General features: G+C 53.1%; 1 protein-coding gene across 1 annotated transcript in view; it reads left to right on the top strand.

Annotated features, from left to right (window-relative positions):
* LOC144752382 (uncharacterized) overlaps positions 1-27,010 on the top strand; it is a 91,402-nt gene extending 64,392 nt beyond the window's left edge. The window contains exons 2-13 of the mRNA XM_078640317.1: positions 9,575-15,181; positions 15,320-17,164; positions 17,273-17,524; positions 17,885-18,136; positions 18,281-18,424; positions 18,821-19,252; positions 19,325-19,678; positions 19,865-20,627; positions 20,736-21,008; positions 21,261-21,349; positions 24,351-24,457; positions 26,528-27,010. Coding sequence (XP_078496443.1) covers positions 9,575-15,181; positions 15,320-17,164; positions 17,273-17,524; positions 17,885-18,136; positions 18,281-18,424; positions 18,821-19,252; positions 19,325-19,678; positions 19,865-20,627; positions 20,736-21,008; positions 21,261-21,349; positions 24,351-24,457; positions 26,528-26,611 — 10,202 coding nt within the window. The 3' untranslated portion in view covers positions 26,612-27,010. The remainder of the gene's footprint in view (positions 1-9,574; positions 15,182-15,319; positions 17,165-17,272; positions 17,525-17,884; positions 18,137-18,280; positions 18,425-18,820; positions 19,253-19,324; positions 19,679-19,864; positions 20,628-20,735; positions 21,009-21,260; positions 21,350-24,350; positions 24,458-26,527) is intronic.
* Positions 27,011-27,357: the final 347 nt, after the last annotated feature.

Raw genomic sequence — 27,357 nt, 5'->3', positions numbered from 1 at the left:
ATGGCAATCTGCCAGTAACCTGATGTCAAGTCGATGGTGCTGAGGTACTTGGCTGCTCCCAGCCGGTCAATCAGTTTGTCTGCCCGCGGTATCGGGTGAGCATCTGTCTTGGTGACAGAATTCAACCCCCGATAATCCACACAGAACCGAAGTTTCTGGTGTGGTGCCCGGTGGAGCCGCTTTTGGCACCAGAACGACCGGACTAGTCCACGGGCTGCTAGAGGGCTCGATTACTCCCAGCTCCAGCATCTTGGTCACCTCACCCTGGATGCTGTTCTTTACTTTGTCGGACAGCCGGTAAGACTTGGTTTTCACTGACGGACTGTCCCCTGTGTCCACATCATGGGTACACAGATGCGTAACTCCAGGCGTGAGGGAGAACAACGAGGCCTGCTGCGCCAAAACCTGGCGGCAGTCTCTCTGTTGTTCTGGGGTCAAAGATGGAGAGAGGACAACTCCCTCTACTGTACCATCCTTCTCCTGAGCCTCTAGAAGGTCAGGAAGAGGCTCACTTTCCTCCTCCTCGCTCCCATCCGTCACCATGAGGAGAGCAAGCTCCGATCGCTCATGATGAGGCTTCAGGCGGTTGACGTGGAGCACCCGGTGGGGCTGTCGGGGGGTCTTCAAGTCCACGACATAGGTGATCTGGCCTTCCCGCTCCACAATCTCGTACGGACCAGTCCACCGGTCCTGGAGGGCACTAAGCTCCCCAGGCTCCATGACCCACACCTTCTGTCCAGTGTCCAACTCCACCGTCTGAGAGTTGTGGTCATACCACTCCTTCATGACGGCTTGGCTAGCCTCCAGATTGTCTGAGGCTTCTTTCCACATCTTAGCCATCTGGCTGCGGAATGCCAGCATATAGTTGACAACATCCCGGGGAAGCTTCTTTGAAGTCTTCTCCCAACTCTCTTTGACCAGACTAAGGGGTCCCCTAATGGGGTGACCAAAGAGCAATTCGAAGGGGCTGAACCCGACTCCCTTCTGGGGTACCTCGCGGTACGAGAACAGCAAGCAAGGGAGGAGGATGTCCCATTTCCGCCTCAGGTCTTCTGGCAGACTCCAGATCATTCCCTTCAAGGTCTTGTTGAAGCGCTCCACGAGCCCGTTAGTCTGGGGGTGGTAAGGAGTGGAGAACCGTTAGGTCACTACGCACTCCTTCCACATGGCCTGCATGTAGGCCGACATGAAATTTGTGCCCCTGTCCGACACCACGACCTTGGGGAATCCCACTCTGGTGAATATCCCCATCAGGGCCCGCGCCACCACAGGTGCAGTAACGGTCCTCAGAGGGATGGCCTCCGGGTACCGAGTGGCGTGGTCCACTAACACCAGAATGAACCGATGTCCCGCAGAGGTCGGAGGGTCCAACCGCCCAACTATGTCAATACCGACCTGCTCGAAAGGGGTCCCGACCACTGGGAGTGGTTCCAATGGGGCCTTCAATTTGGTCCCAAGCTTGCCACTGGCCTGGCAAGTCTTGCAGGTCTTGCAATAGGTGTCCGAGGCAACTCTCATCCTAGGCCAATAAAAATGTGGGACTAGCCTCGCAAAGCTCTTGTCCTGGCCCAGGTGTCCGGCTAGAGGTATCTCATGCGCCAGTTCCATCAAAAAGGCTCGGTAGCACTGGGGGACCACTAAGGCCCTCGAAGATCCATGCACCGGAACCCTTGGCTCACTGTACAGGAGGCCATCCTCCCAATACACGTGATAGTTGCCGGTCTCCTTGTTCATCACTTGGGCTTCGGCCTGTCGCCGCATGCCTTCAAGCGTGGGGCACTCCTTTTGCGCCCGACAGAATTCCTCCCGGGTAGGGCCTCCTTCCACATGCCACTCGGCAAGGGTCGGCAAATCCCCTACGGGAACGACAACCACCTCCACGGACTCCGGGGTTACCTCCGCAGGCTCCCCATCCATCACACGGGGTGTGTCCTCCACAACACTCTCCTCTGGACCGACAGTGGGTTGGGCCGTTATTTCAGGCTCCAACCCGGGTTGAGTTCCTTGCTGGGCAGCCATGGACCGCGTGACTACGCAAGTCCACCCTGGTAATCCCAGCATCTCAGTGTGAGCCTTAAACTCCACTTCCTTCCAGGCAGTATGTTCGAGGTCATTACCGAGCAGACAGTCCACAGGCAAGGCAGGGCTGATCGCAACTCTCAACGGGCCTGACACTCCTCCCCATTCAAAGGGAACTTGAGCCACGGGATAGTAGCTCATTCTGCCGTCAGCCAATACGGCAGGATGGTACACATCAGGAACAACCTGCTCAGGGGACACCAGCCGCCTCACTACAGTGGTCATGCTGGCTCCTGTGTCCCTCAGAGCGTCCACCTCCTCCCCATTGACCTTTACCCTCTGCTGGTACTTAGCAGTATTCGATGGTAAGGGCGTCACTGGGACCATCTCCTTATCTCCAAGTGAAACCAGGGTCAAGCCTGTCCACTCCCCTTCCCTATCTAGGGGCAGCTCCAACCCAAGCGCTATACTAGCCACCCCGGGACTCTTGCCACCAGTGGGGGCTGGGGGTCATTTGCGACACTGGGAATCTTCCTTGTAGTGTCTGACCTCTCCACACTCATAGCACCGGACCACTTTTGGCGGCTGACTCTTGTCAGGGTAAGTGGGTTTTGGGGGACGGTTCTTTGGTGGGGTACCTACTCCTTTCCCAAACTGTCTAGTTTGTGGGCCTCGTGAGAACACTGTCCTTTTATCACCACCCTCTTTCTTCTGGGGGGCGCCCTGTCCGCCTTTCGGGCCATCTCCCCCGGGGCCCTTGTGTGACACCCGGGTGCTAACCAAATATCCGCCTCCTCTGCAAGCTCACGGGAATCAGTAAACTTGCGGTCCACCAAATGTTGGCGCAACTCCGGAAAACACTTATCCAAGAGGTGCTCTCTCAAAAAAAGGTTATACAAGCTCTCAAAATCACGCACCTCGCTGCCACGCACCCAACCATCCAGAGCCTTTCGGGCATACTCAAACAAATCCACCCAATTCTGCGTGGACAGCTTATGGCTGCCACGAAACCTCTGGCGATACCTTTCAGGGGTGAGGCCAAAATGTTTGATAAGTGCCTCCTTCATGGGGGAATACCTAAACTGGTCTGCCTTCTCCAAATACAGGAGTGAGTCCCTGACATCAGGAGGTATATACCGGTACAAACCACCTCCCCAATGTTTCTCAGGCACCCCATGGGCAGTCAAGGCCACTTCATACGCCTCCAACCACCTGGCAATGTCATCCCCCTTGGTGTAGCTCGCTATCACCTCCTTAGGTAACCAGAATCTGGGCTCCTGCGGAGCCTCTGGTCCGCTGCCACCATTAGGACTTCCTGGCGCACTCAACTGTAATGCTTGTAGCTCCATTTCCTTGAGCTGCCGCTCGTGCGCTAGCTTCTTTTCCTCCAACGCTAATTTCTCTCTCTCTAAAGCAAACTGCCTATCTTCCCTTTCTCTCTCCTTCTCGTGCTCTAATCTAGCAAGTTCCCACTTCAATCGCCTCTCTTCCCTCCTGTCTTCGTACTCCTGCGGTGACACACTCTCCCTAGATACATTGCTCCCTGCCCTGGCACGTGGTCCTGGCAACACATTATCTGATACGTCAATGTTGAGCAAACCTGGGTCTTCCTGAGTGTCCACCTCCCCGTGTGTGACCTGTTCCCCATCCTCTTCTTCCTCTGGGTGGGCCTCTACCCATGCCCTTAAGGCGGTACGGAGCTCTTCTTTAACAGCTCTTGTCCCCACAGGCACCCCCATCCCCTGACAAAACTCCCTTAACTGCACTGCCGTGTACTTATCCAGGTCAGCCAGCTGGAACTCCATTTTATCAGGTGAGGACCTAGATAACCTGGAAGAAAAATTCTAAGACGTGGGCAACAATACTGGTTCAACACACTTTGTTGCAGGCTAGACAGTGGTGAGCAATTGGATTTGCTTGCAGCACGATAGGTGTCCACTTAATTGCAGCACACCCCGTCTCACTGGAGGGTGTTAAGTAGCTACAGGTCCTGGATCCCACCGCTCGGCACCAATGTAAGAACTGGGACCGCCAGTTCTCCGGGGGGTAGCATGGCTTGAGCAGGAAGGCGGCCAGGGGCTTATGTGTAAAGCAGCCACTTAACACACACATCCAATAAAACACACAGTGGCGCAATAATGGAGACCACACCAGATGTTGTATTTGAAAAATCAAGATCTTTTATATAGGCTTTCAATCAGAGCAAGGCATTGGTAATTCATTAGCATTTCAAATAAGCATTTAATTAAGACAGTTCATGTATCATATGCAGATTGCATTTCTTTTGTAGAGTAAGCATTTCAGTAAGGCTTTGCATTAAAAATTCAGCTAGTTCATCTATGCAATGAAACATTAACTGACCCCGCCTGACGCATCAAACTCTTTGACAGGCAAGGGGTAATGGTATAAACCTGGAGGATCCTACAAGAAGCGACAATTATAATGCATTTAAATAGCACATCAAACCTCTCACGGTCGCTTCTCCTAGAAAGGAATAAAACATATCAGCAAGTACTTTTCAGGTTAACAAAGAACTTCAAAGAACACAGCCTTTAGTCATTTGTGACAAGCTTTTCTTCTTGTGAATGCGGGTCGGCTGCGACCTATATCAGATCATCAGAATGCTAAGGAAGCCCACCTCTGCAAGAAAATTCAGTACAGTGAAGTGAATCTCCCTCTCATTTCCGGCTTGTACATATGGTGCACTAGGAGCAAATCAGGCTTGTAGATACAGTCTCTTGAGGCACAGTTACAGGGGGAAAGGGGCCAACAGGGCCCAGTCTCAGGGCACCCTGGGGGAGGGGCAACCTCGGGCCTCTCCCGGCCTACCGCCCTCCTCCCCAGGGGGTTACCTCACTTCTTCGGCCCTCCAGGGCCCTTGCGTCTGGTTCAGCGGAGGATAGGGGGTTCCAACCCTCTCGTGGCTGCCCTCGTCCCAGCGCGGTGCAGGCTTCGCTTCAGGGCACCGACGCTGGGGACAAGGCAGGGGTCTGGCATGCTTCGCCTCGAGGGCGCGCCAGCCAGAACCAATGGTAGCGCGGCCCTCGGGGGCGGGACGAAGGAGCTCCCCTGTCACGTGGGGTGCGCACTGACTTCGGGCCTACCGCGGCCCGGCTCACTTAAGGCGGCGGCCCTATCCTGGCGTACGGGGGCCGCCGAGGGGGGTAATCTCAGCGCTGGACACCGCGCAAAGGCAGGCGGCCACAGGACAGGCCGGAGGCACTTCGGAGGTGTCGCGAAGGTGGCGCCGACGCCGCGATGGTGACGCGGTCCCCTCAGGCACCTCGGGGCTAGTCACGACGCTTTACACCGATGCAGGTGAGCACGTGGGGGCAACTGCGGTGCCTCACAGGGCAGGATGCTTCTTGAGACGAGAAGCGCCTCAGGATCACAGCGCTTGAACCACGGGGCACAGTTAGCTCCAGAGCAGGCAGTCTTAAATACAGCGCTGGACAGGGGAAGCAGAATATAGCGCTTTCCACACAGTTTAGTCAGAGGGAGACAGGAAGGCCCAGCTGAAGGCAGGGGATGCACAGGGCAGCTCAGTCCAGTACCTTGTCTCCTGAAGTAGGTTTCTTGGCGCTTGGATGATTCTGCGCCCTTGGTTGCTTGTTTCTTGAAGTTGCAGAAGAGGGGGGGGGGAATGAGTTGAGGGCCTGAAGAATTTCTCCTCAGTCACTGCAGGTGGGCCCTGGGGTTCCCTACCACTGGGCCAGATCAGGCGGCTAGCTTGGGACACCTCACCCAGCTTAAGAGGCAGCACCTAAATCCTGTCACTCCCAGTAGCATAGGTTACTGACTAGGCCCTCCCGCCTAAAACTCCTGCGTGGGTTCCCCAGGTCAGTGATGCCCCAACTGACTGGAAAGTTTCCCTCCTTTTCCTTATATAGTGTCAGTTGGCAGTTGGCAGTGGCAGTTGGTGCCTCCCCTATTCTGGAAGGTTCCAGGAGCTTCCCTCATTCTAGCTATGGGCAGGCTGGCAGGCTGGTATGGCAACATTGTTTAAGGGTTCCAGCCAGCTCCTGGCCACTAGAGTGCGCCTATACAGACCACGCTGCAGTAGCAGGGGTCAGTGGCAGCCATGTTGGGGGAAGAGAGCACCTGCACCCTGGCATTGATTAGCAATGGAAGGGTGCCCAGAGTCCTAAAGCCAACAAAAAGTAGGTGTGAAAAATGAGGCAAGGGCAAAAAAATACAGGGAAAGACCACCCTAGGGCTGACAGGTCTAACAGCCATCAACCCTGAATATATAGCCAATAAAAGTACAAGATTCAGGAAAACATTAACAGAGACACGGCTTGTAGCGGGCAGGGCCCGAAGTGAAATCCATGGACGTCCTTCCTGCACAGAAACAATCCTTAACCTCTTCTATGCTCATGACGAGCTGAGCTCGTCACGGCCATTGGAACATTTCACGAGGGGATAATTACCCCGCTGTGCTGAACATTCGAAAAACGGGTGTGGTTGTGACGAGCTCCGCTCGTCATGAGTGCAGCTGCGCTGTGCCTCATGATGAGCTGAGCTCATCACAAGCACCGTGGCCCCGCGCCCTGCCCCCTACCCCCGCACAGCGGGGGGGAAAACACCCCGCAGCGAAGGGGTTAAAGATAGAAGATAGGTGGGGGCCGAGGTGTCGTTTGTGCTGGATGTGGTGAGCCAGAGGTATTTCTTGTGTGCAATGGCGAGTCCTCCCGGGTTGTTGAGGCGATCCTTTCTTTTGATCTTGTATCCGTCGGGGATGATGGTAGCGATGCTGGGGGTGGAGGTGGCGTTGGTCCAAGTTTCTATGAGGAAGGGGACATCTGATGACAGGGTTCCAAGCAGGCCCCAGATTTCTATTGCGTGTCTGTGCAGAGAGCATACATTGAACATACATACGCATGGAAAGAGAAAGTATCGAAAATAAATAGAGAAATGTTTCTTTGTTACGCCTCTGTCTGGCAGGTGCACCATTTTGGTGCAAACTGAGGCTGACAAGTCTTTGTGAATCTGGGCTGGCATCAGAATACACGGGTGGATGCAGGGAACACCCCTGCTGCACCCCTGTATTGCCTACCTGATGCAAAGTAACGCAAGGCAGCTCTCTGCACCGCCTTGCGCTACTTTGTATTCACTAAACAATGTAAAGTGGCTTTGTGTGTCTTAGTAAATGCCACAAAATATTTTGTGTAGGGCTAAGTCACAAAGTGACACAAACTGGTGCAAAACCACAGTAAATCTGGCCTTTGAGTCTTCCATCTGACCAAGGTCGTGTGATGAGATATGCTTTGGGACACATACTGCATTGTGATACAAGCCAGGCATGGTAGCTGTAGAATGAAAAGGGTTTCTCTCAGCAGCCATGTTGCTCCTAATTTCATCATTATGGCCGGTCTGGCATCTTGCCATCCCAGAGAAACCTAACATTTTCCACTTGGCTTTGTTCTGTTGTTCACCAGAGGGCAGTAGAATATGCTGTAGCAGCTGTACTCACCAAGTGTGCCCTAGCTTCAGCAGGAGAGACCTCAGTCCCCCAAAACAGGATATGGAGAGCTTGTTGGCCAGTGGCTGATGATCTCAGTTCATTGGCACTTGGGGGCACATTTACTAAAAGTTCATGCAACGCAAAGATTGTGTGAACTTGAGGGAGGTGCACAGCATCATATCTTCTAAGAAATGACACTCTTCAGCTCTCTCCCTGTGCTGGTGCACTCGAAGCAGCCTTGTACAAACACCCTTGCACCATGGTGCAAGTGTGCCCGCATTCTTAGGGAGATAGTTTTTGTGCAGGAAGGTATACGTTTTAATAGGCACAGTGGGTTATGTGTGATGATGTGACTTGATCTCTCACTGATTACACATTGGGTGCTCTCCGCTCTTAGTAGTTGAGTTTCCAAGCAGCCTTTGTCCTCTTCTGGGGTCCCTTCGTGCTTCTGAAAGATACCGGTCCAAAAGCTGGGGTAAGAGCAGCAGTTGTCTGTGATCTTAAGAGACACCTCCCGCCATGTAAAAGGACCGTGGAACATCAAAGTCCCAATTCCTTCCTAAGGCTAGATCTTTATTAGCAATTCCTTGGTCTTATTAGCACACTCTGTCTGTCCATTTGTCTGTGGATGATGATGATGGTTGTTCTTGGTGAGTGGGACAACTCACAAACTACTGGCTCCTGACAAAAAATGTATTTACAAGGAGAAGCCCGTGTTTAAAATATTTAAAAAGCGCTTACCACCTCCACAGTTCCTTGCATGTTATGTTATCCCTAAGAATATCATGAAACATAAAACTGAAGAGTAGCTAAAATCATTCAGATTGATGATTCATGGCATGTTACCTGCCAGTGGGAGAGATGTTTTTCTTACACAGCACATATATTATTCGATTTTCTCAAGAAAATCCTCAATGCTTTTTTGTGGAGCCTGCTTAAAATCACACAATGTTAACAACACACGCCTCACAGTCCAGGGACCCTGACTACACAAAGCACCATAAGTGAATGCCTATCAAAGGTGCACATGGTAGGGTGAGGGTTCGAGCTATAAGACAACAATGCCTGAGTTTGGGGACTTTCAGCTCAGCCACTTGTGCAGCTGTTGCCCTTAGAGGCCACGGAACAGAAGTGTGCCTTGAAGCGCGCATAGAAGCGCGCATTGAAGGCAGGTCTGCTGCACAGTTTGCACCTCCACTTTTACAAATAAACAAAAGATATCTCGAAGTTTACACTAGTTGTCGATATCTGAGAATAAAACACTTTCTGTTCACGGTGGCAGGAGAAGAAGGCGGCCAGATCTTGATATGTGGCTCAGAGCTGCCCCCTTTTGTTCACAAAGGACCTCGAGACCACCTGGGTCTTTTGATAGTGAAACAAACTTGTGCAGAAGCCTCACTAGGGTGAAACTGTAAGTGTACGAGGGTGGGTGGGGATTTGTCACCGCACTGTCTGGCATGTCTCTGGTGGGGAGATAGACATTTTCACTTCCAGGCATTGCCTGCTATGTCTCTGTTGCGGTGGCCCTAGCTCAACAGCACCGTCAAATCTCTGGAGGTGTGTGCGGTGGCATGTCATTCCTGCTTTAGTTTGACAGGCACATGTCCCTGGTGGTGTGACTGTAAGTAAACAGCACTGTTATATCTCTGGAGGATTGTGAGATTCCATGTCATTATGAGCTTATTTTAATAGCTGGCTCGTACATGTCCCTGGTGGGGTGACCCTGGCTCAACAGCACAGTCATATCTCTGGAGGTGTGTGAGATGGCATATCATTCTTGCTTGAGTTTGACAGGAGCTGTCCGACATGTCCCTGGTGGTGTGGGAGATATCACCTCACCACGAGTATAGATTAAAAGGCACTGTCAGATATTACTATGTAGGGGTGGCGGACGCCACCTCATCCTGGGAATAGCTTAAATACACTGTGTGAGATGTCATTTTAGGGTGGTTGGAGTCCTGAAAAGAATAAGATCTCACTGGTAGAGATATCCCTCGCCTAAGATCGGGACAGAAGAGTGCCTTAAGGGTAGACGAAAACGAAACAGAAAAGTTTGCTAAAGTGCTGCTTTTGTTGCTTCTGTTCCCACAGCTTCACCCAGCGTGACATCTGCGGACCTCTTGACCACGGAAAGTGTGACATCACCAAATACGAGGGCAGTATCTCTCAGCACTGCAACATCTCTTGATAAAGGCTCCTCCAGCGATACTGTGACATCTGCATCGGGGATTCCTGCAGTCTCACTCAGTACTGCGAAAATAACTACCACAACCCACGCTAACGGCGTGACATCTTCAAGCACCAGCTCCCTCCGTGACAGTGTGACATCACCAGGCACCAGCTCCACCGGTGACAGTGTGACATCATCTGGCGTCAGCTCCACCAGTGACAGTGTGACATCACCAGGCGCCAGCACTACCAGTGACAGTGTGACGTCACCCGGCGCCAGCTCTACCAGTGACAGTGTGACATCACCAGTCACCAGCTCCACCAGTGACAGTGTGACATCACCAGGCTCCAGCTCTACCAGTGACAGTGTGACATCATCTGGCGTCAGCTCTACCAGTGACAGTGTGACATCACCAGGCGTCAGCTCCACCAGTGACAGTGTGACATCACCAGGCGCCTCCTCTACCAGTGACAGTGTGGCATCACCAGGCGCCAGCTCTACCAGTGACAGTGTGATATCACAAGGCGCCAGCTCTACCAGTGACAGTGTGACATCACCAGGCACCAGCTCTACCAGTGACAGTGTGACATCACCAGGCGCCACCTCTACCAGTGACAGTGTGACATCACAAGGCGCCAGCTCTACCAGTGACAGTGTGACATCACCAGGCACCATCTCCACCAGTGACAGTGTGACATCACCAGGCACCAGCTCTACCACTGAGGGTCTGACGTCACCAGGGACCAGCTTTACCAGTGACAGTGTGACATCACAAGGCGCCAGCTCTACCAGTGACAGTGTGACATCACAAGGCGCCAGCTCTACCAGTGACAGTGTGACATCACCAGGCACCATCTCCACCAGTGACAGTGTGACATCACCAGGCACCAGCTCTACCACTGAGGGTCTGACATCACCAGGGACCAGCTCGACCAGTGACAGTGTGACATCACCAGGCGCCATCTCCACCAGTGACAGTGTGACATCACCAGGCACCATCTCCACCAGTGACAGTGTGACATCACCAGGCACCAGCTCTACCACTGAGGGTCTGACGTCACCAGGGACCAGCTTTACCAGTGACAGTGTGACATCACCAGTCGCCATCTCCACCAGTGACAGTGTGACGTCACCAGGCACCAGCTCTACCAGTGACAGTGTGACATCACCAGGGACCAGCGCTACCAGTGACAGTGTGACATCACCAGGGACCAGCTTTACCAGTGACATTGTGACATCACAAGGCGCCAGCTCTTCCAGTGACAGTGTGACATCACCAGGCGCCACCTCTACCAGTGACAGTGTGACATCACAAGGTGCCAGCACTATCAGTGACAGTGTGACATCACCAGGCGCCACCTCTACCAGTGACAGTGTGACATCACCAGGCGCCACCTCTACCAGTGACAGTGTGACATCACAAGGTGCCAGCACTATCAGTGACAGTGTGACATCATCAGGCGCCACCTCTACCAGTGACAGTGTGACATCACAAGGCGCCAGCTCTACCAGTGACAGTGTGACATCACAAGGCGCCAGCTCTATCAGTGACAGTGTGACATCACCAGGCACCAGCTCTACCACTGAGGGTCTGACATCACCAGGGACCAGCTCTACCAGTGACAGTGTGACATCACCAGGCGCCATCTCCACCAGTGACAGTGTGACATCACCAGGCACCAGCTCTACCAGTGACAGTGTGACATCACCAGGCACAAGCTCTACCAGTGACAGTGTGACATCACCAAGCGCCAGCACTACCAGTGACAGTGTGACATCACCAAGCGCCAGCACTACCAGTGACAGTGTGACATCACCAGGCACCAGCTCCACCAGTGACAGTGTGACATCACCAGGCACCATCTCCACCAGTGACAGTGTGACATCACCAGGCACCAGCTCTACCAGTGACAGTGTGACATCACCAGGCGCCAGCTCCACCAGTGACAGTGTGACATCACCAGGCACCAGCTCTACCAGTGACAGTGTGACATCACCAGGCGCCAGCACTACCAGTGACAGTGTGACATCACAAGGCACCAGCTCTACCAGTGGCAGTGTGACATCACAAGGCGCCAGCTCTACCAGTGACAGTGTGACATCACAAGGCACCAGCTCTACCAGTGACAGTGTTACATCACCAGGCGCCAGCTCCACCAGTGACAGTGTGACATCACAAGGCACCAGCTCTACCAGTGACAGTGTGACATCACCAGGCGCCAGTACTACCAGTGACAGTGTGACATCACCAGGCGCCAGCTCCACCAGTGACAGTGTGACATCACCAGGCGCCAGAACTACCAGTGACAGTGTGACTTCACCAGCCGCCAGCTCCACCAGTGACAGTGTGACATCACCAGGCACCAGCTCTACCAGTGACAGTGTGACATCACCAGGTGCCAGCTCCACCAGTGACAGTGTGACATCACCAGGCACCAGCTTTACCAGTGACAGTGTGACATCTCCAGGCGCCACCTCTACCAGTGACAGTGAGACATCACCAGGCACCAGCTCTACCATTGACAGTGTGACATCACCCGGCGCCAGCTCTACCAGTGACAATGTGACATCACCAGGCGCCAGCACTACCAGTGACAGTGTGACATCACCAAGCGCCAGCTCCACCAGAGACAGTGTGACATCACCAGGCGCCAGCTCTACCAGTGACAGTGTGACATCACCAGGCGCCAGCACTACCAGTGACAGTGTGACATCACCAGGCGCCAGCTCCACCAGAGACAGTGTGACATCACCAGGCGCCAGCACTACCAGTGACAGTGTGACATCACCAGGCGCCAGCTCCACCAGTGACAGTGTGACTTCACCAGCTGCCAGCTCCACCAGTGACAGTGTGACATCACCAGGCACCAGCTCTACCAGTGACAGTGTGACATCACCAGGCGCCAGCTCCACCAGTGACAGTGTGACGTCACAAGGCGCCAGCTCTACCAGTGACAGTGTGACATCACAAGGCGCCAGCTCTACCAGTGGCAGTGTGACATCACCAGGCACCAGCTCTACCAGTGACAGTGTGACATCACCAGGCGCCAGCACTACCAGTGACAGTGTGACATCACCAGGCGCCAGCTCCACCAGAGACAGTGTGACATCACCAGGCGCCAGCACTACCATTGACAGTGTGACATCACCAGGTGCAAGCTCTACCAGTGACAGTGAGACATCACCAGGCACCAGCTCCACCAGTGACAGTGTGACATCACCAGGCGTCAGCTCTACCAGTGACAGTGTGACATCACCAGGCACCAGCTCTACCAGTGACAGTGTGACATCACCAGTCACCAGCTCTACTACTGAGGGTCTGACATCACCAGGCGCCAGCTCTACCAGTGACAGTGTGACATCACCAGGGGCCATCTCCACTAGTGACAGTGTGACATCACCAGGCGCCAGCTCCACCAGTGACAGTGAGACATCACCAGGCACCAGCTCCACCAGTGACAGTGTGACATCACCAGGCGTCAGCTCTACCAGTGACAGTGTGACATCACCAGGCACCAGCTCTACCAGTGACAGTGTGACATCACCAGGCACCAGCTCCACCAGTGACAGTGTGACATCACCAGGCGCCAGCTCCACCAGTGACAGTGAGACATCACCAGGCACCAGCTCCACCAGTGACAGTGTGACATCACCAGGCGCCAGCTCCACCAGTGACAGTGAGACATCACCAGGCACCAGCTCCACCAGTGACAGTGTGACATCACCAGGCGTCAGCTCTACCAGTGACAGTGTGACATCACCAGGCACCAGCTCTACCAGTGACAGTGTGACATCACCAGGCACCAGCTCTACCAGTGACAGTGTGACATCACCAGGCGCCAGCTCTACCAGTGACAGTGTGACATCACCAGACGCCAGCTCCACCAGTGACAGTGTGACATCACAAGGCGCCAGCTCTACCAGTGACAGTGTGACATCACCAGGCGCCAGCTCTACCAGTGACAGTGTGACATCACCAGGCAACACCTCTACCAGTGACAGTGTGACATCACCAGGTGCCAGCTCTGCCAGTGACAGTGTGACATCACCAGGCGCCAGCTCTGCCAGTGACAGTGTGACATCACCAGGCAACACCTCTACCAGTGACAGTGTGACATCACCAGGTGCCAGCTCTGCCAGTGACAGTGTGACATCACAAGGCGCCAGCTCTACCAGTGACTCCGTGACATCACAAGGCGCCAGCTCCAGCAGTGACAGTGTGACATCACCAGGCACCAGCTCTACCAGTGACAGTGTGACATCACCAGGCACCAGTTCTACCACTGACAGTTTGACATCACCAGGCGCCAGCTCCACCAGTGACGGTGCGACATCACCAGGCGCCAGCTCTACCATTGACAGTGTGACGTCACCCGGGGCCAGCTCTACCAGTGACAGTGTGACATCACCAGGCACCAGCTCTACCAGTGACAGTGTGACATCACCAGGCGCTAGCTCTATCAGTAATCGTGTGACATCACCCAGCGCCAGCTCTAACAGTGACAGTGTGACATCACCAGGTGCCAGCTACACCAGTGACAGTGTGACATCACCATGCGCCAGCTCTACCAGTGACAGTGTGACATCACCAGGCGCCAGCACTACCAGTGACAGTGTGACATCACAAGGCACCAGCTCTACCAGTGACAGTGTGACATCACCAGGCGCCAGCTCTACCAGTGACAATGTGACATCACCAGGCGCCAGCTCTACCAGTGACAGTGTGACATCACCCGGCACCAGCTCTACCAGTGACAGTGTGACAGCACGAGGCGCCAGCTATATCAGTGACAGTGTGACATCACCAGGCGGCAGCTCTACCCGTGACAGTGTGACATCACCAGGCGCCAGCTCCACCAGTGACAGTGTGACATCACCAGACACCAGCTCCACCAGTGACAGTGTGACATCACCAGGCGCCAGCTCTACCAGTGACAGTGTGACATCACCAGGCGCCAGCTCTACCACTGACAGTGTGACATCACCAGGCACCAGCTCTACCAGTGACAGTTCGACATCACCAGGCGCCAGCTCTACCAGTGGGTGTGTGACATCACAAGGCACCAGCTCTACCAGTGACAGTGTGACATCACCAGGTGCCAGCTGTATCAGTGACAGTGTGACATCACCAAGCGTCAGATCTACCACTAACAGTGTGACATCACCAGGCGCCAGCTCTACCAGTGACAGTGTGACATCACCAGGCGCCAGCTCTGCCAGTGACAGTGTGACATCACCAGGCACCAGCTCTACCAGTGACAGTGTGACATCACCAGGCGGCAGCTCTACCAGTGACAGTGTGACATCACCACGCGCCAGCTCTGCCAGTGACAGTGTGACATCACAAGGCGCCAGCTCTACCAATGACAGTGTGACATCACCAGGCGCCAGCTCTGCCAGTGACAGTGTGACATCACAAGGCACCAGCTCTACCAGTGACAGTGTGACATCATCAGGCACCAGCTCTCCCACTGACAGTGTGACATCACCAGGTGCAAGCTCTACCAGTGACAGTGTGACATCACCAGGCACCAGCTCTACCACTGAGGGTCTGACATCACCTGGCTCTAGCACTATTAGTGTGACGTCAGCAGACACTACTTTCATCAGTGACATTGTGACATCATCAGGCACCAGTTCTACCAGTGACATTGTGACATTATCAGGCACCAGTTCTACCAGTGACAGTGTGACATCACCAGGCACCAGTTCTACCAGTGACAGTGTGACATCACCAGGCGCCAGCTCTACCAGTGACAGTGTGACATCACAAGGCGCTAGCTCCAACAGTGACAGTGTGATATCGCAAGGCGCCAGCTCTACCATTGAGGGTCTGACATCACCTGGCTCTAGCACTATTAGTGTGACATCAGCAGACACTACTTTCATTAGTGACAGTGTGACATCACCAGGCGTCAGCTACACCAGTGACAGAATGACACCACCAGGAGCCAGCTCTACCACTGAGAGTGTGACATCACAAGGCACCAGCTCTACCATTGAGGGTCTGACATCACCAGGAGCCAGCTCTACCAGTGACAGTGTGACATCACCAGGCGCCAGCTCTACCAATGACAGTGTGACATCACAAGGCGCAAGCTCTGCCAGTGACAGTGTAACATCACAAGGCGCCAGCTCAACCAGTGATAGTGTGACATCACCCGGCGCCACCTCCACCAGTGACAGTGTGACATCACAAGGCGCCAGCTCCACCAGTGACAGTGTGACATCACCAGGCACCAGCTCTACCAATGACAGTGTGACATCACCAGGCACCAGCTCTACCAGTGACAGTGTAACATCACCAGGCGCCAGCTCTACCAGTGACAGTGTGACATCACCAGGCACCAGCTCTACCACTGAGGGTCTGACATCACCTGGCTCTAACACTATTAGTGTGACGTCAGCAGACACTACTTTCATCAGTGAGAGTGTGACTTCACTAGTTGCCAGTTCTACCAGTGAGAGTGTGACATCACCAGGCGCCAGATCTACCAATGACAGTGTGACATCATCAGGCACCAGTTCTACCAGTGACAGTGTGACATCACAAGGCGCCAGCTCCACCAGTGACAGTGTGACATCACCAGGGACCAGCTCTACCAGTGACAGTATGACATCACCAGGCACCAGCTCTACCAGTGACAGTGTGACATCACCAAGCACCAGCTCTACCAGTGACAGTGTGACATCACCAGGCGTCAGCTCTACCAGTGATAGTGTGACATCACCAGGCACCAGTTCCACCAGTGGCAGTGTGACATCACTTGACAGCGCTTCCACCAGTGGCAGTGTGACATCACTTGAGAGCAGCACCACCAGTGGCAGTGTGACATCACTTGACAGCGCTTCCACCAGTGGCAGTGTGACATCACTTGACTGCGCTTCCACTAGTGGCAGTGTGACATCACTTGACGGCTGTTCCACCAGTGGCAGTGTGACATCACTTGACAGCGCTTCCACCAGTGGCAGTGTGACATCACTTGACAGCGGTTCCACCAGTGGCAGTGTGACATCACTTGACAGCAGTTCCACCAGTGGCAGTGTGACATCACAAGGCGCCAGCTCCACTAGTGGCAGTGTGACATCACTTGACAGTGCTTCCACCAGTGGCAGTGTGACATCACTTGACAGCGCTTCCACCAGTGGAGGTGTGACATCACTTGACAGCGCTTCCACCAGTGGCAGTGTGACATCACTTGACAGCGCTTCCACCAGTGGCAGTGTGACATCACTTGACAGCGCTTCCACCAGTGGCAGTGTGACATCACTTGACAGCGCTTCCACCAGTGGCAGTGTGACATCAGTTGACATTGGTTCAACCAGGGTAGGTGTGACATCACTTGACAGCGCTTCCATCAGTGGCAGTGTGACATCACTTGACATCGGTTCCACCAGTGGCAGTGTGACATCACTTGACAGCGCTTCCACCAGTGGAGGTGTGACATCACTTGACAGCAGTACCACCAGTGGCAGTGTGACTTCACTTGACAGCGCATCCACCAGTGGCAGTGTGACATCACAAGCCGCCAGCTCCACCAGTGGCAGTGTGAAATCACTTTACAGCAGTTCCACCGGTGGAGGTGTGACATCACTTGACAGCGCTTCCACCAGTGGAGGTGTGACATCACTTGACAGCGGTTCCACCAGTGGCAGTGTGATATCACCAGATACTAACTCTACCAGTGGCATTGTGACATCACTTGACAGTGCTTCCACCAGTGGCATTGTGACATCACTTGACAGCGCTTCCACCAGTGGCAGTGTGACATCACTTGACAGCGCTTCCACCAATGGAGGTGTGACATCACTTGCCAGCACTTCCACCAGTGGAGGTGTGACCTCACTTGACAGCAGTTCCACCAGTGGCAGTGTGACATCACTTGACAGCGCCTTCACCAGTGGCAGTGTGACATCACTTGACAGCGCTTCCATCAGTGGCAGTGTGACAGCACTTGACAGCGGTTCCAACATTGGCAGTGTGACATCACTTGACAGCAGTTCCACCAGTGGCAGTGTGACATCAGAAGGCACCAGCTCCACCACTGGCAGTGTGACATCACTTGACAGCGGTTCCACCATTGGTATTGTGATATCACTTGACCGCGCTTCCACCAGTGGCAGTGTGACATCACTTGACAGCGGTTCCACCAGTGGCAGTGTGACATCACTTGACAGCGCTTCCACCAGTGGCAGTGTGACATCACTTGACAGCGCTTCCACCAGTGGAGGTGTGACATCACTTGACAGCAGTACCACCAGTGGCAGTGTGACTTCACTTGACAGCGCATCCACCAGTGGCAGTGTGACATCACAAGCCGCCAGCTCCACCAGTGGCAGTGTGACATCACTTGACAGCGCTTCCACCAGTGGAGGTGTGACATCACTTGACAGCGCTTCCACCAGTGGAGGTGTGACATCACTTGACAGTGCTTCCACCAGTGGAGGTGTGACATTACTTGACAGCAGTTCCACCAGTGGCAGTGTGACATCACTTGACAGCGCTTCCACCACTGGCAGTGTGACATCACTTGACAGCACTTCCACCATTGGCAGTGTGACATCACTTGACAGCGGTTCCACCAGTGGAGGTGTGACATCACTTGACAGCGCTTCCACCAGTGGAGGTGTGACATCACTTGACAGCGCTTCCACCAGTGGCAGTGTGACATCAATTGAGAGCAGTTCCACCAGTGGCAGTGTGACATCACTTGACAGCACTTCCACCAGAGGCATTGTGACATCACCTGACAGCGCTTCCACCAGTGGCAGTGTGACATCACTTGACAGTGCTTCCACCAGTGGCATTGTGACATCACTTGACAGCGCTTCCACCAGTGGCATTGTGACATCACTTGACAGCGCTTCCACCAGTCGCAGTGTGACATCACTTGACACCGCTTCCACCAGTGGCAGTGTGACATCACTTGACAACGCTTCCACCAGTGGCAGTGTGACATCACTTGACAGCGGTTCCCCTAGTGGCAGTGTGACATCACTTGACAGCGCTTCCACCAGTGGCATTGTGACATCACTTGACAACGCTTCTACCAGTGGCAGTGTGACATCATTTGACATTGGTTCCACCATTAGCAGTTTGACATCACTTGAAAGCGCTTCCACCAGTGGCAGTGTGACATCACTTGACAGCGCTTCCACCAGTGGAGGTGTGACATCACTTGACAGCGCTTCCACCAGTGGCAGTGTGACATCACTTGACAGCGCTTCCACCAGTGGCAGTGTGGCATCACTTGACAGCGCTTCCACCAGTGGCAGTGTGACATCACTTGACAGCGCTTCCACCAGTGGCATTGTGACATCACCTGACAGCGCTTCCACCAGTGGCAGTGTGACATCACTTGACAGCGCTTCCACCAGTGGCAGTGTGACATCATTTGACAGCGCTTCCACCAGTGGCAGTGTGACATCACTTGACATCGGTTCCACCAGTGGCAGTGTGACATCACTTGACAGCGCTTCCACCAGTGGCATTGTGACATCACTTGACAGCGCTTCCACCAGTGGCATTGTAACATCACTTGGCAGCGCTTCCACCAGTGGCAGTGTGACATCACTTGACAGCGCTTCCACCAGTGGCAGTGTGACATCACTTGACAGCGCTTCCACCAGTGGAGGAGTGACATCACTTGACAGTGCTTCCACCAGTGGAGGTGTGACATTACTTGACAGCAGTTCCACCAGTGGCAGTGTGACATCACTTGACAGCGCTTCCACCAGTGGCAGTGTGACATCACTTGACAGCACTTTCACCATTGGCAGTGTGACATCACTTGACAGCGGTTCCACCAGTGGAGGTGTGACATCACTTGACAGCGCTTCCACCAGTGGAGGTGTGACATCACTTGACAGCGCTTCCACCAGTGGCAGTGTGACATCAATTGAGAGCGGTTCCACCAGTGGCAGTGTGACATCACTTGACAGTACTTCCACCAGTGACATTGTGACATCTCCTGACAGCGCTTCCACCAGTGGCAGTGTGACATCACTTGACAGTGCTTCCACCAGTGGCATTGTGACATCACTTGACAGCGCTTCCACCAGTGGCAGTGTGGCATCACTTGACAGCGCTTCCACCAGTGGCAGTGTGACATCACTTGACAGCGCTTCCACCAGTGGCAGTGTGACATCACTTGACAGCGCTTCCACCAGTGGCAGTGTGACATCACTTGACAACGCTTCTACCAGTGGAGGTGTGACATCACTTGACAGCGCTTCCACCAGTGGCAGTGTGGCATCACTTGACAGCGCTTCCACCAGTGGCAGTGTGACATCACTTGACAGCGCTTCCACCAGTGGCAGTGTGACATCACTTTACAGCGGTTCCCCCAGTGGCAGTGTGACATCACTTGACAGCGCTTCCACCAGTGGCAGTGTGACATCACTTGACAGCGCTTCCACCAGTGGCAGTGTGACATCACTTGACAACGCTTCTACCAGTGGAGGTGTGACATCACTTGACAGCGCTTCCACCAGTGGCAGTGTGACATCACTTGACAGCGCTTCCACCAGTGGCAGTGTGACATCACTTGACAACGCTTCTACCAGTGGAGGTGTGACATCACTTGACAGCGCTTCCACCAGTGGCAGTGTGGCATCACTTGACAGCACTTCCACCAGTGGCAGTGTGACATCACTTGACAGCGCTTCCACCAGTGGCAGTGTGACATCACTTTACAGCGGTTCCCCCAGTGGCAGTGTGACATCACTTGACAGCGCTTCCACCAGTGGCAGTGTGACATCACTTGACAGCGCTTCCACCAGTGGCAGTGTGACATCACTTGACAACGCTTCTACCAGTGGAGGTGTGACATCACTTGACAGCGCTTCCACCAGTGGCAGTGTGACATCACTTGACAGCGCTTCCACCAGTGGCAGTGTGACATCACTTGACAACGCTTCTACCAGTGGAGGTGTGACATCACTTGACAGCGCTTCCACCAGTGGCAGTGTGACATCACTTGACAGCGCTTCCACCAGTGGCATTGTGACATCACTTGACAGCGCTTCCACCAGTGGCATTGTGACATCACTGGATACTAGCTTTGCCAGTGATGGAGTGACATCACCAGGCGCCAGCTCTACCAGTGATAGTGTGACATCATCAGATAGCCGCTCTACTGCCAAAGGTGTGGCATCCTCTGGTACCAGCTACTCCGCGGATGGCGTGACATCTCCAGCTCTGACCAGTGGAATCTCACCTGTTGCTGTGACATCTACCGATAATATCATCCCCACCAGCGGCAGTGGGACATCTCCTAGCTCCTTCTCCACCAGTTCCCAGCTTCCCAGCGCTGTAAGTTCATCGAAATCCAGCTCCACGGGTGAGCGCGTGACATCTTCAACTGGGGCCAGCCAGCAGTCCAGCAGTGGCGTGACATCTTCAACTGGGGCCAGCCAGCAGTCCAGCAGCGGCGTGACATCTTCAACTGGGACCAGTCAGCAGTCCAGCAGTGGCGTGACATCTTCAACTGGGACCAGTCAGCAGTCCAGCAGTGGCGTGACATCTTCAACTGGGACCAGCCAGCAGTCCAGCAGTGGCGTGACATCGTCAACTGGGACCAGCCAGCAGTCCAGCAGTGGCGTGACATCTTCAACTGGGACCAGCCAGCAGTCCAGCAGTGGCGTGACACTGGTTAACAGCAGCTTCCCAGGGGTCTTCCATGCCTTCAGCCATGGTAAGTGGTTGGTCGGATGGATGAGCAGACGCACGGACGGACAGGTGGATGGATGGATGGTTGGATAGACAAATGAGTTGGAGGGAGCGAGTAGACAGATAGATCGAGGAAAATAGGCGTGACGGGTGCCTTAATGGATGGTGGGTGGAATCATGGATCAATGGTTGGATTAAGCGATGGATGGATGGATGGATGGATGGAGGGATGGATGAAGGGATGGAGGGATGGATGAAGGTATGGATGGGTGGGTGGATGGATGGGTGGATGGATGGATGGACGGGTGGGTGGATGAATGGATGGATGGATTATGGATGGATGGATGGAAGGATGAGTGGTTGGATGGTTGAGAGAGAGGATGGATGGATGGGAGAGAGGATGGGTGGGTGGGTGGGCAGATGGATGGATGGTTGGGAGAGAGGATGGATGGATGGGTTGATGGGTGGTTGGGTAGATGGATGGATGGATGGTTAGGTGGATGGATGGATGGCTGGGAGTGAGGATAGATGGGTGGATGGATGAATGTCTGGATGGATTATGGATGGATGGATGGAAGGGAGGATGGGTGGATGGATGATTGGGAGAGAGGGTGGATGCATGGATGGATGGATGGAAGAATGGGTGGATTGATAGTTGGGAGAGAGGATGGATGGTGGATGGATGGATGCATGGTTGGGTGGATGGATGGATGGCTGGGAGGGTGGATAGATGGGTGGATGGTTGGGTGGATGAATGGATGGATGGATGGATGGATGGATAGTTGGGAGAGAGGTTAGATGGATGGGTGGGTGTATTGCTGTATGGAGGGTTGGGTGGATAGATGGATTGATGGATAGTTGGAACAGAGGATGGATGGATGGTTGAGTGGATGGATGGATGGATGAATGAATGGTTTAGTGGATGGATGGACGGATGGATGGATAGATGAATGATAAACTTTATCTTTCAATGATTGTCTTTCTTGGCGTATCAACACGTCAACACGTCACAATAATGACATTTCCAGTATTGCCCCCGTTACTTACGAGTAATGTTTATCATCCTCGCTCGGTCTCGGCTTGCACAGAGTCATTACTTTGTGGTGAACTCACATCAGACATAAGAAAGAGCAGGAAGTTAAAAGTGAAGCTCTGCCTGTGCAAAGGAGGTTGCAGAGCAGTGCCTGCCCATCACACGTCCTGTATATACCCAGGGCCACTGGAATGATGCAGCAGTGGGGGCCAAATTATGCGGTAAGGTGAAGTAAATTATGCAGCAATAAAAGGCAAATTATGCAGCACTTTTTGCAATAGGACTACTGAATTATTTTGTCAAGTTTAGACTTGTTAACACTGTCTGGGCAGTCGCTGTACTGCTTCAGTACCAGTTTAAGACCCAAATATAGCAATAAGCAACAGAAAGGTGACCAGTCCAACTTTCCAAAGGGCCTTCCGCTGCTCGGCAACATGTGCCTCTGCGTTTGTAGCAACTTTTGAACCATTTGAGCTAAAAACATTGTTTGGTTTGTTAAACTCTGCCGATGATGCAGCAGATGAAGGAGTCTGTGGCAAATGTGACGTGTCCATAACTATGCAAAATCACCACGGTCGCCCAATTCGCATAATTGCAGTGGCTCTGGGCCCGATTCACAGAACTAACTTAAGACAAAAAATCCTAAACTCACTACTTTTGGTATTCACAGAAGGCATTTAGTAGTAGTAAAGTTAGGGTTTTGTCGTTTGACTTAAGACAAAGTTAAGACAAATCTAGACAGACTCAAGACAGATTTAAGACTGACTTAAGTTAGGATTTTGTCTTAAGTCTGTCTTAAGTCTGTCGGTCAGATCCAAATCTACTACAGACCCTTATGCACTGCCTCTCCTGGGCTGCTGGCTAGTGGTGGGTGGGAATGGTGTAAATCCATGTCTAATCTCCAAACCCTAGCATCATTGGTGTCCTTGTGATAGTAGCTGGCATCTCAGACGGTTTGGCAGGCAAATTCAGCGGGTCTAGACTGGGAATGCCGCCTAACGTGATTTCTAAGACACAGAGTCTGCCCCGGATTGAGGACATTATATAGACTCCTCTCCAAGATGAGGATGAAGAATATTAGTAAAGTGCAGATTGTTTACACTGAGAGAAGGGTGTTCTGGCGCTAAGAGAATAATTAATTAGGATGCAAGAGAATTTATATGCAGTTCAGATTAGAGCCATGTATGTATTCTGTGGGCCCGATCTATAGACCTGAAGTGTAGGTGTAGACCTAAAGTCTAACTTAAGACTAAAACTCTAACTTTACTACCTGTTGGTATTCACAAATGTAGTTACTACTAGTAGGTTTACTGCTAGTAAACTTACAACTAGTAAACTTACTAGGAGTAAAGTATTACTAGTAAAATACTAGTAGTAAAGTTACTAGTTGTAACTTACTTTGGGGATTACTGAAAAGTAGTAAAGTTAGAAACGTACATATAGGTAACGTGGAGGCATGAAACTCTGCATGTAGGTTGTGAATTGCAATTTGCAGTAAGTTTTGTAGTACTACAACATGTCCTACATAGAGAGGTTTCTGATCCAGGCTCAGAGTTATCAGGATGATGGGCGCATGGGCATTCGTGCCCGTCTTGGACTGTATTTTCTGAAAAGAAAACTCACTTCACACCGTGCATTCTTACTTGTCTGGACACACGTTTTAGGCAAAAACAATTTGGAATAGTCAATAAATTGCTATTTAGAGCCGAGGACAATGATTGTCATGCATTTTTAAGTGCCGCACAGGAGACTATAGCAGGAGTGCACCGGTGTTGGTTTCATTTCAATAACGTGTACCTATTTTGGGCTGTACTCATGTCACTTATAAAGTGATTTAAGAGTGACTGGAACAGACCTTTTACTTTCCATGAAGTTGCTGACACTTGTTCTCTGTTGCCAGATTGCAATGCCTGCTGATCACAATAGAAAAGGTGCTTACATAAAACGTCAGTCTCATCTCTTGCTAAGTTATCCCTTCCTCCTGTCCCCACAGCTAAGCCAGACTACAGGACCAACGCGGGAGTCCCAGGGTGGGCCGTCGTCCTCATCTCTCTGGTGGCGGTACTTTTCATCATGCTCCTCCTGGTCTGCTCCTTCACGGTGAGCTTAAAACCTGTCAGCTTCATAGTAGGACCACCCACCCACCTCTCATAGTAGGAGTACGACCACCCAAACCACTTCTAATTGTAGGACCGCCCAAGCGACCTCTCATAGTAGGACCACCCAAGCCACCTCTAATGGTAGGACCACCCAACCCTCCTCTCATGGTAGGACCACCCAAGCCACCTCTAATGGTAGGACCACCCAACACTCCTCTCATGGTAGGACCACCCAACCCTCCTCTCATGGTAGGACCACCCAACCCTCCTCTCATGGTAGGACCACCCAACTCTCCTCTCATGGTAGGACCACCCAACCCTCCTCTCATGGTAGGACCACCCAAGCCACCTCTCATGGTAGGACCACCCAAGACACCTCTCATAGTAGGACCACCCAACCCACCTCTAATGGTAGGACCACCCAAGCCACCTCTCATAGTAGGACCACCCAAGCCACCTCTCATAGTAGAACCACCCAAGACACCTCTCATAGTAGGACCACCCAAGACACCTCTCATGGTAGGACAGCCCAAACCACTTCTAATTGTAGGACCGCCCAAGCGACCTCTCATAATAGGACCACCCAACCCTCCTCTCATGGTAGGACCACCCAACTCTCCTCTCATGGTAGGACCACCCAAGCCACCTCTAATGGTAGGACCACCCAACCCACCTCTCATGGTAGGACCACCCAAGCCACCTCTCATAGTAGGACCACCCAAGCCACCTCTCATAGTAGGACCACCCAAGCCACCTCTAATGGTAGGACCACCCAAGCCACCTCTCATAGTAGGACCACCCAAGCCACCTCTCATAGTAGGACCACCCAAGACACCTCTCATGGTAGGACAGCCCAAACCACTTCTAATTGTAGGACCGCCCAAGCGACCTCTCATAATAGGACCCCCCAAGCCACCTCTCATGGTAGGACCACCCAACCCTCCTCTCATGGTAGGACCACCCAACTCTCCTCTCATGGTAGGACCACCCAAGCCACCTCTAATGGTAGGACCACCCAACCCACCTCTCATGGTAGGACCACCCAAGCCACCTCTCATAGTAGGACCACCCAAGCCACCTCTCATAGTAGGACCACCCAAGCCACCTCTAATGGTAGGACCACCCAAGCCACCTTTAATGGTAGGACCACCCAACCCACCTCTCATGGTAGGACCACCCAACCATCCTCTCATGGTAGGACCACCCAACCCTCCTCTCATGGTAGGACCACCCAACCCACCTCTCATGGTAGGACCACCCAAGCCACCTCTAATGGTAGGACCACCCAACCCACCTCTCATGGTAGGACCACCCAAGCCACCTCTCATAGTAGGACCACCCAAGCCACCTCTCATAGTAGGACCACCCAAGCCACCTCTAATGGTAGGACCACCCAAGCCACCTCTCATAGTAGGACCACCCAAGCCACCTCTCATAGTAGGACCACCCAAGACACCTCTCATGGTAGGACAGCCCAAACCACTTCTAATTGTAGGACCGCCCAAGCGACCTCTCATAATAGGACCCCCCAACCCACCTCTCATGGTAGGACCACCCAACCCTCCTCTCATAGTAGGACCACCCAAGCCACCTCTAATGGTAGGACCACCCAAGCCACCTCTCATGGTAGGACCACCCAAGCCACCTCTAATGGTAGGACCACCCAAGCCACCTCTCATGGTAGGACCACCCAAGCCACCTCTCATAATAGGACCACCCAACCCTCCTCTCATGGTAGGACCACCCAACCCTCCTCTCATGGTAGGACCACCCAAGCCACCTCTCATGGTAGGACCACCCAACCCACCTCTCATGGTAGGACCACCCAACCCACCTCTCATGGTAGGACCACCCAAGACACCTTTAATGGTAGGACCACCCAAGCCACCTCTCATGGTAGGACCACCCAACCCACCTCTCATGGTAGGACCACCCAAGACACCTTTAATGGTAGGACCACCCAACCCACCTCTCATGGTAGGACCACCCAAGCCACCTCTCATGGTAGGACCACAAACTCTTCTAACAAGAGGTGGCACTAATGATCCTTTCTCTTTCTTCTTCCCAACAGATTTATTCCTATTGGTTGAAGGATAAATCGCCACCCACGTACAACATCCACGTCTCTCATCTGCCTTTAAACGAAATGAGCTAACGGCGAGCTGGGTCACAGGTCCAGGCACCATCGTTCTGCAGGGTTGCCACACAACTCTACCGGGATCTCGGAATATCCAGCGCGTGTCTACACAACTTCAACAAGATGTCACTGAGGCCTGGGTCATCCTTTGTGAGATCAGGAGAGTCACATGGCCTTGTCTGCATAGCACTGGAAAGCATCCACAGGAGCAGCCTTCTGCCCACACAGCTCCTGGCATGTTCCAATGGACCAGGCTTGTGTTCACTCAGATTCAAGGCAGCTCCATGGCACAGGTGTTCATATACCCATCTCTAGAGAAGAGCTGTAGACCAAGGCTTGCATCCCACAGCTCAGGGAAGCTCCATGGAATGAGGCTTGTGTCCCACAGCTCAGGGAAGCTCCATGGAATGAGGCTTGTGCCCCACAGCTCAGGGAAGCTCCATGGAATGAGGCGTGTGTCCCACAGCTCAGGGAAGCTCCATGGAACGAGGTGTGTGTCCCACAGCTCAGGGAAGCTCCATAAAATGAGGTGTGTATCCCAGAGCTCAGGAAAGCTCCATAGAAAGAGACTTGTGCCCCACAGCTCAGGGAAGCTCCATAAAATGAGGCGTGTGTCCCACAGCTCAGGGAAGCTCCATGGAACGAGGCGTGTGTCCCACAGCTCAGGGAAGCTCCATGGAACGAGGTGTGTGTCCCACAGCTCAGGGAAGCTCCATAAAATGAGGTGTGTGTCCCACAGCTCAGGGAAGCTCCATGGAACGAGG

Source organism: Lissotriton helveticus, chromosome 5_1, assembly GCF_964261635.1.
Source record: "Lissotriton helveticus chromosome 5_1, aLisHel1.1, whole genome shotgun sequence".
NCBI lineage: Eukaryota > Metazoa > Chordata > Amphibia > Caudata > Salamandridae > Lissotriton > Lissotriton helveticus.
This window is presented reverse-complemented; position numbering and strand designations above follow the sequence as displayed.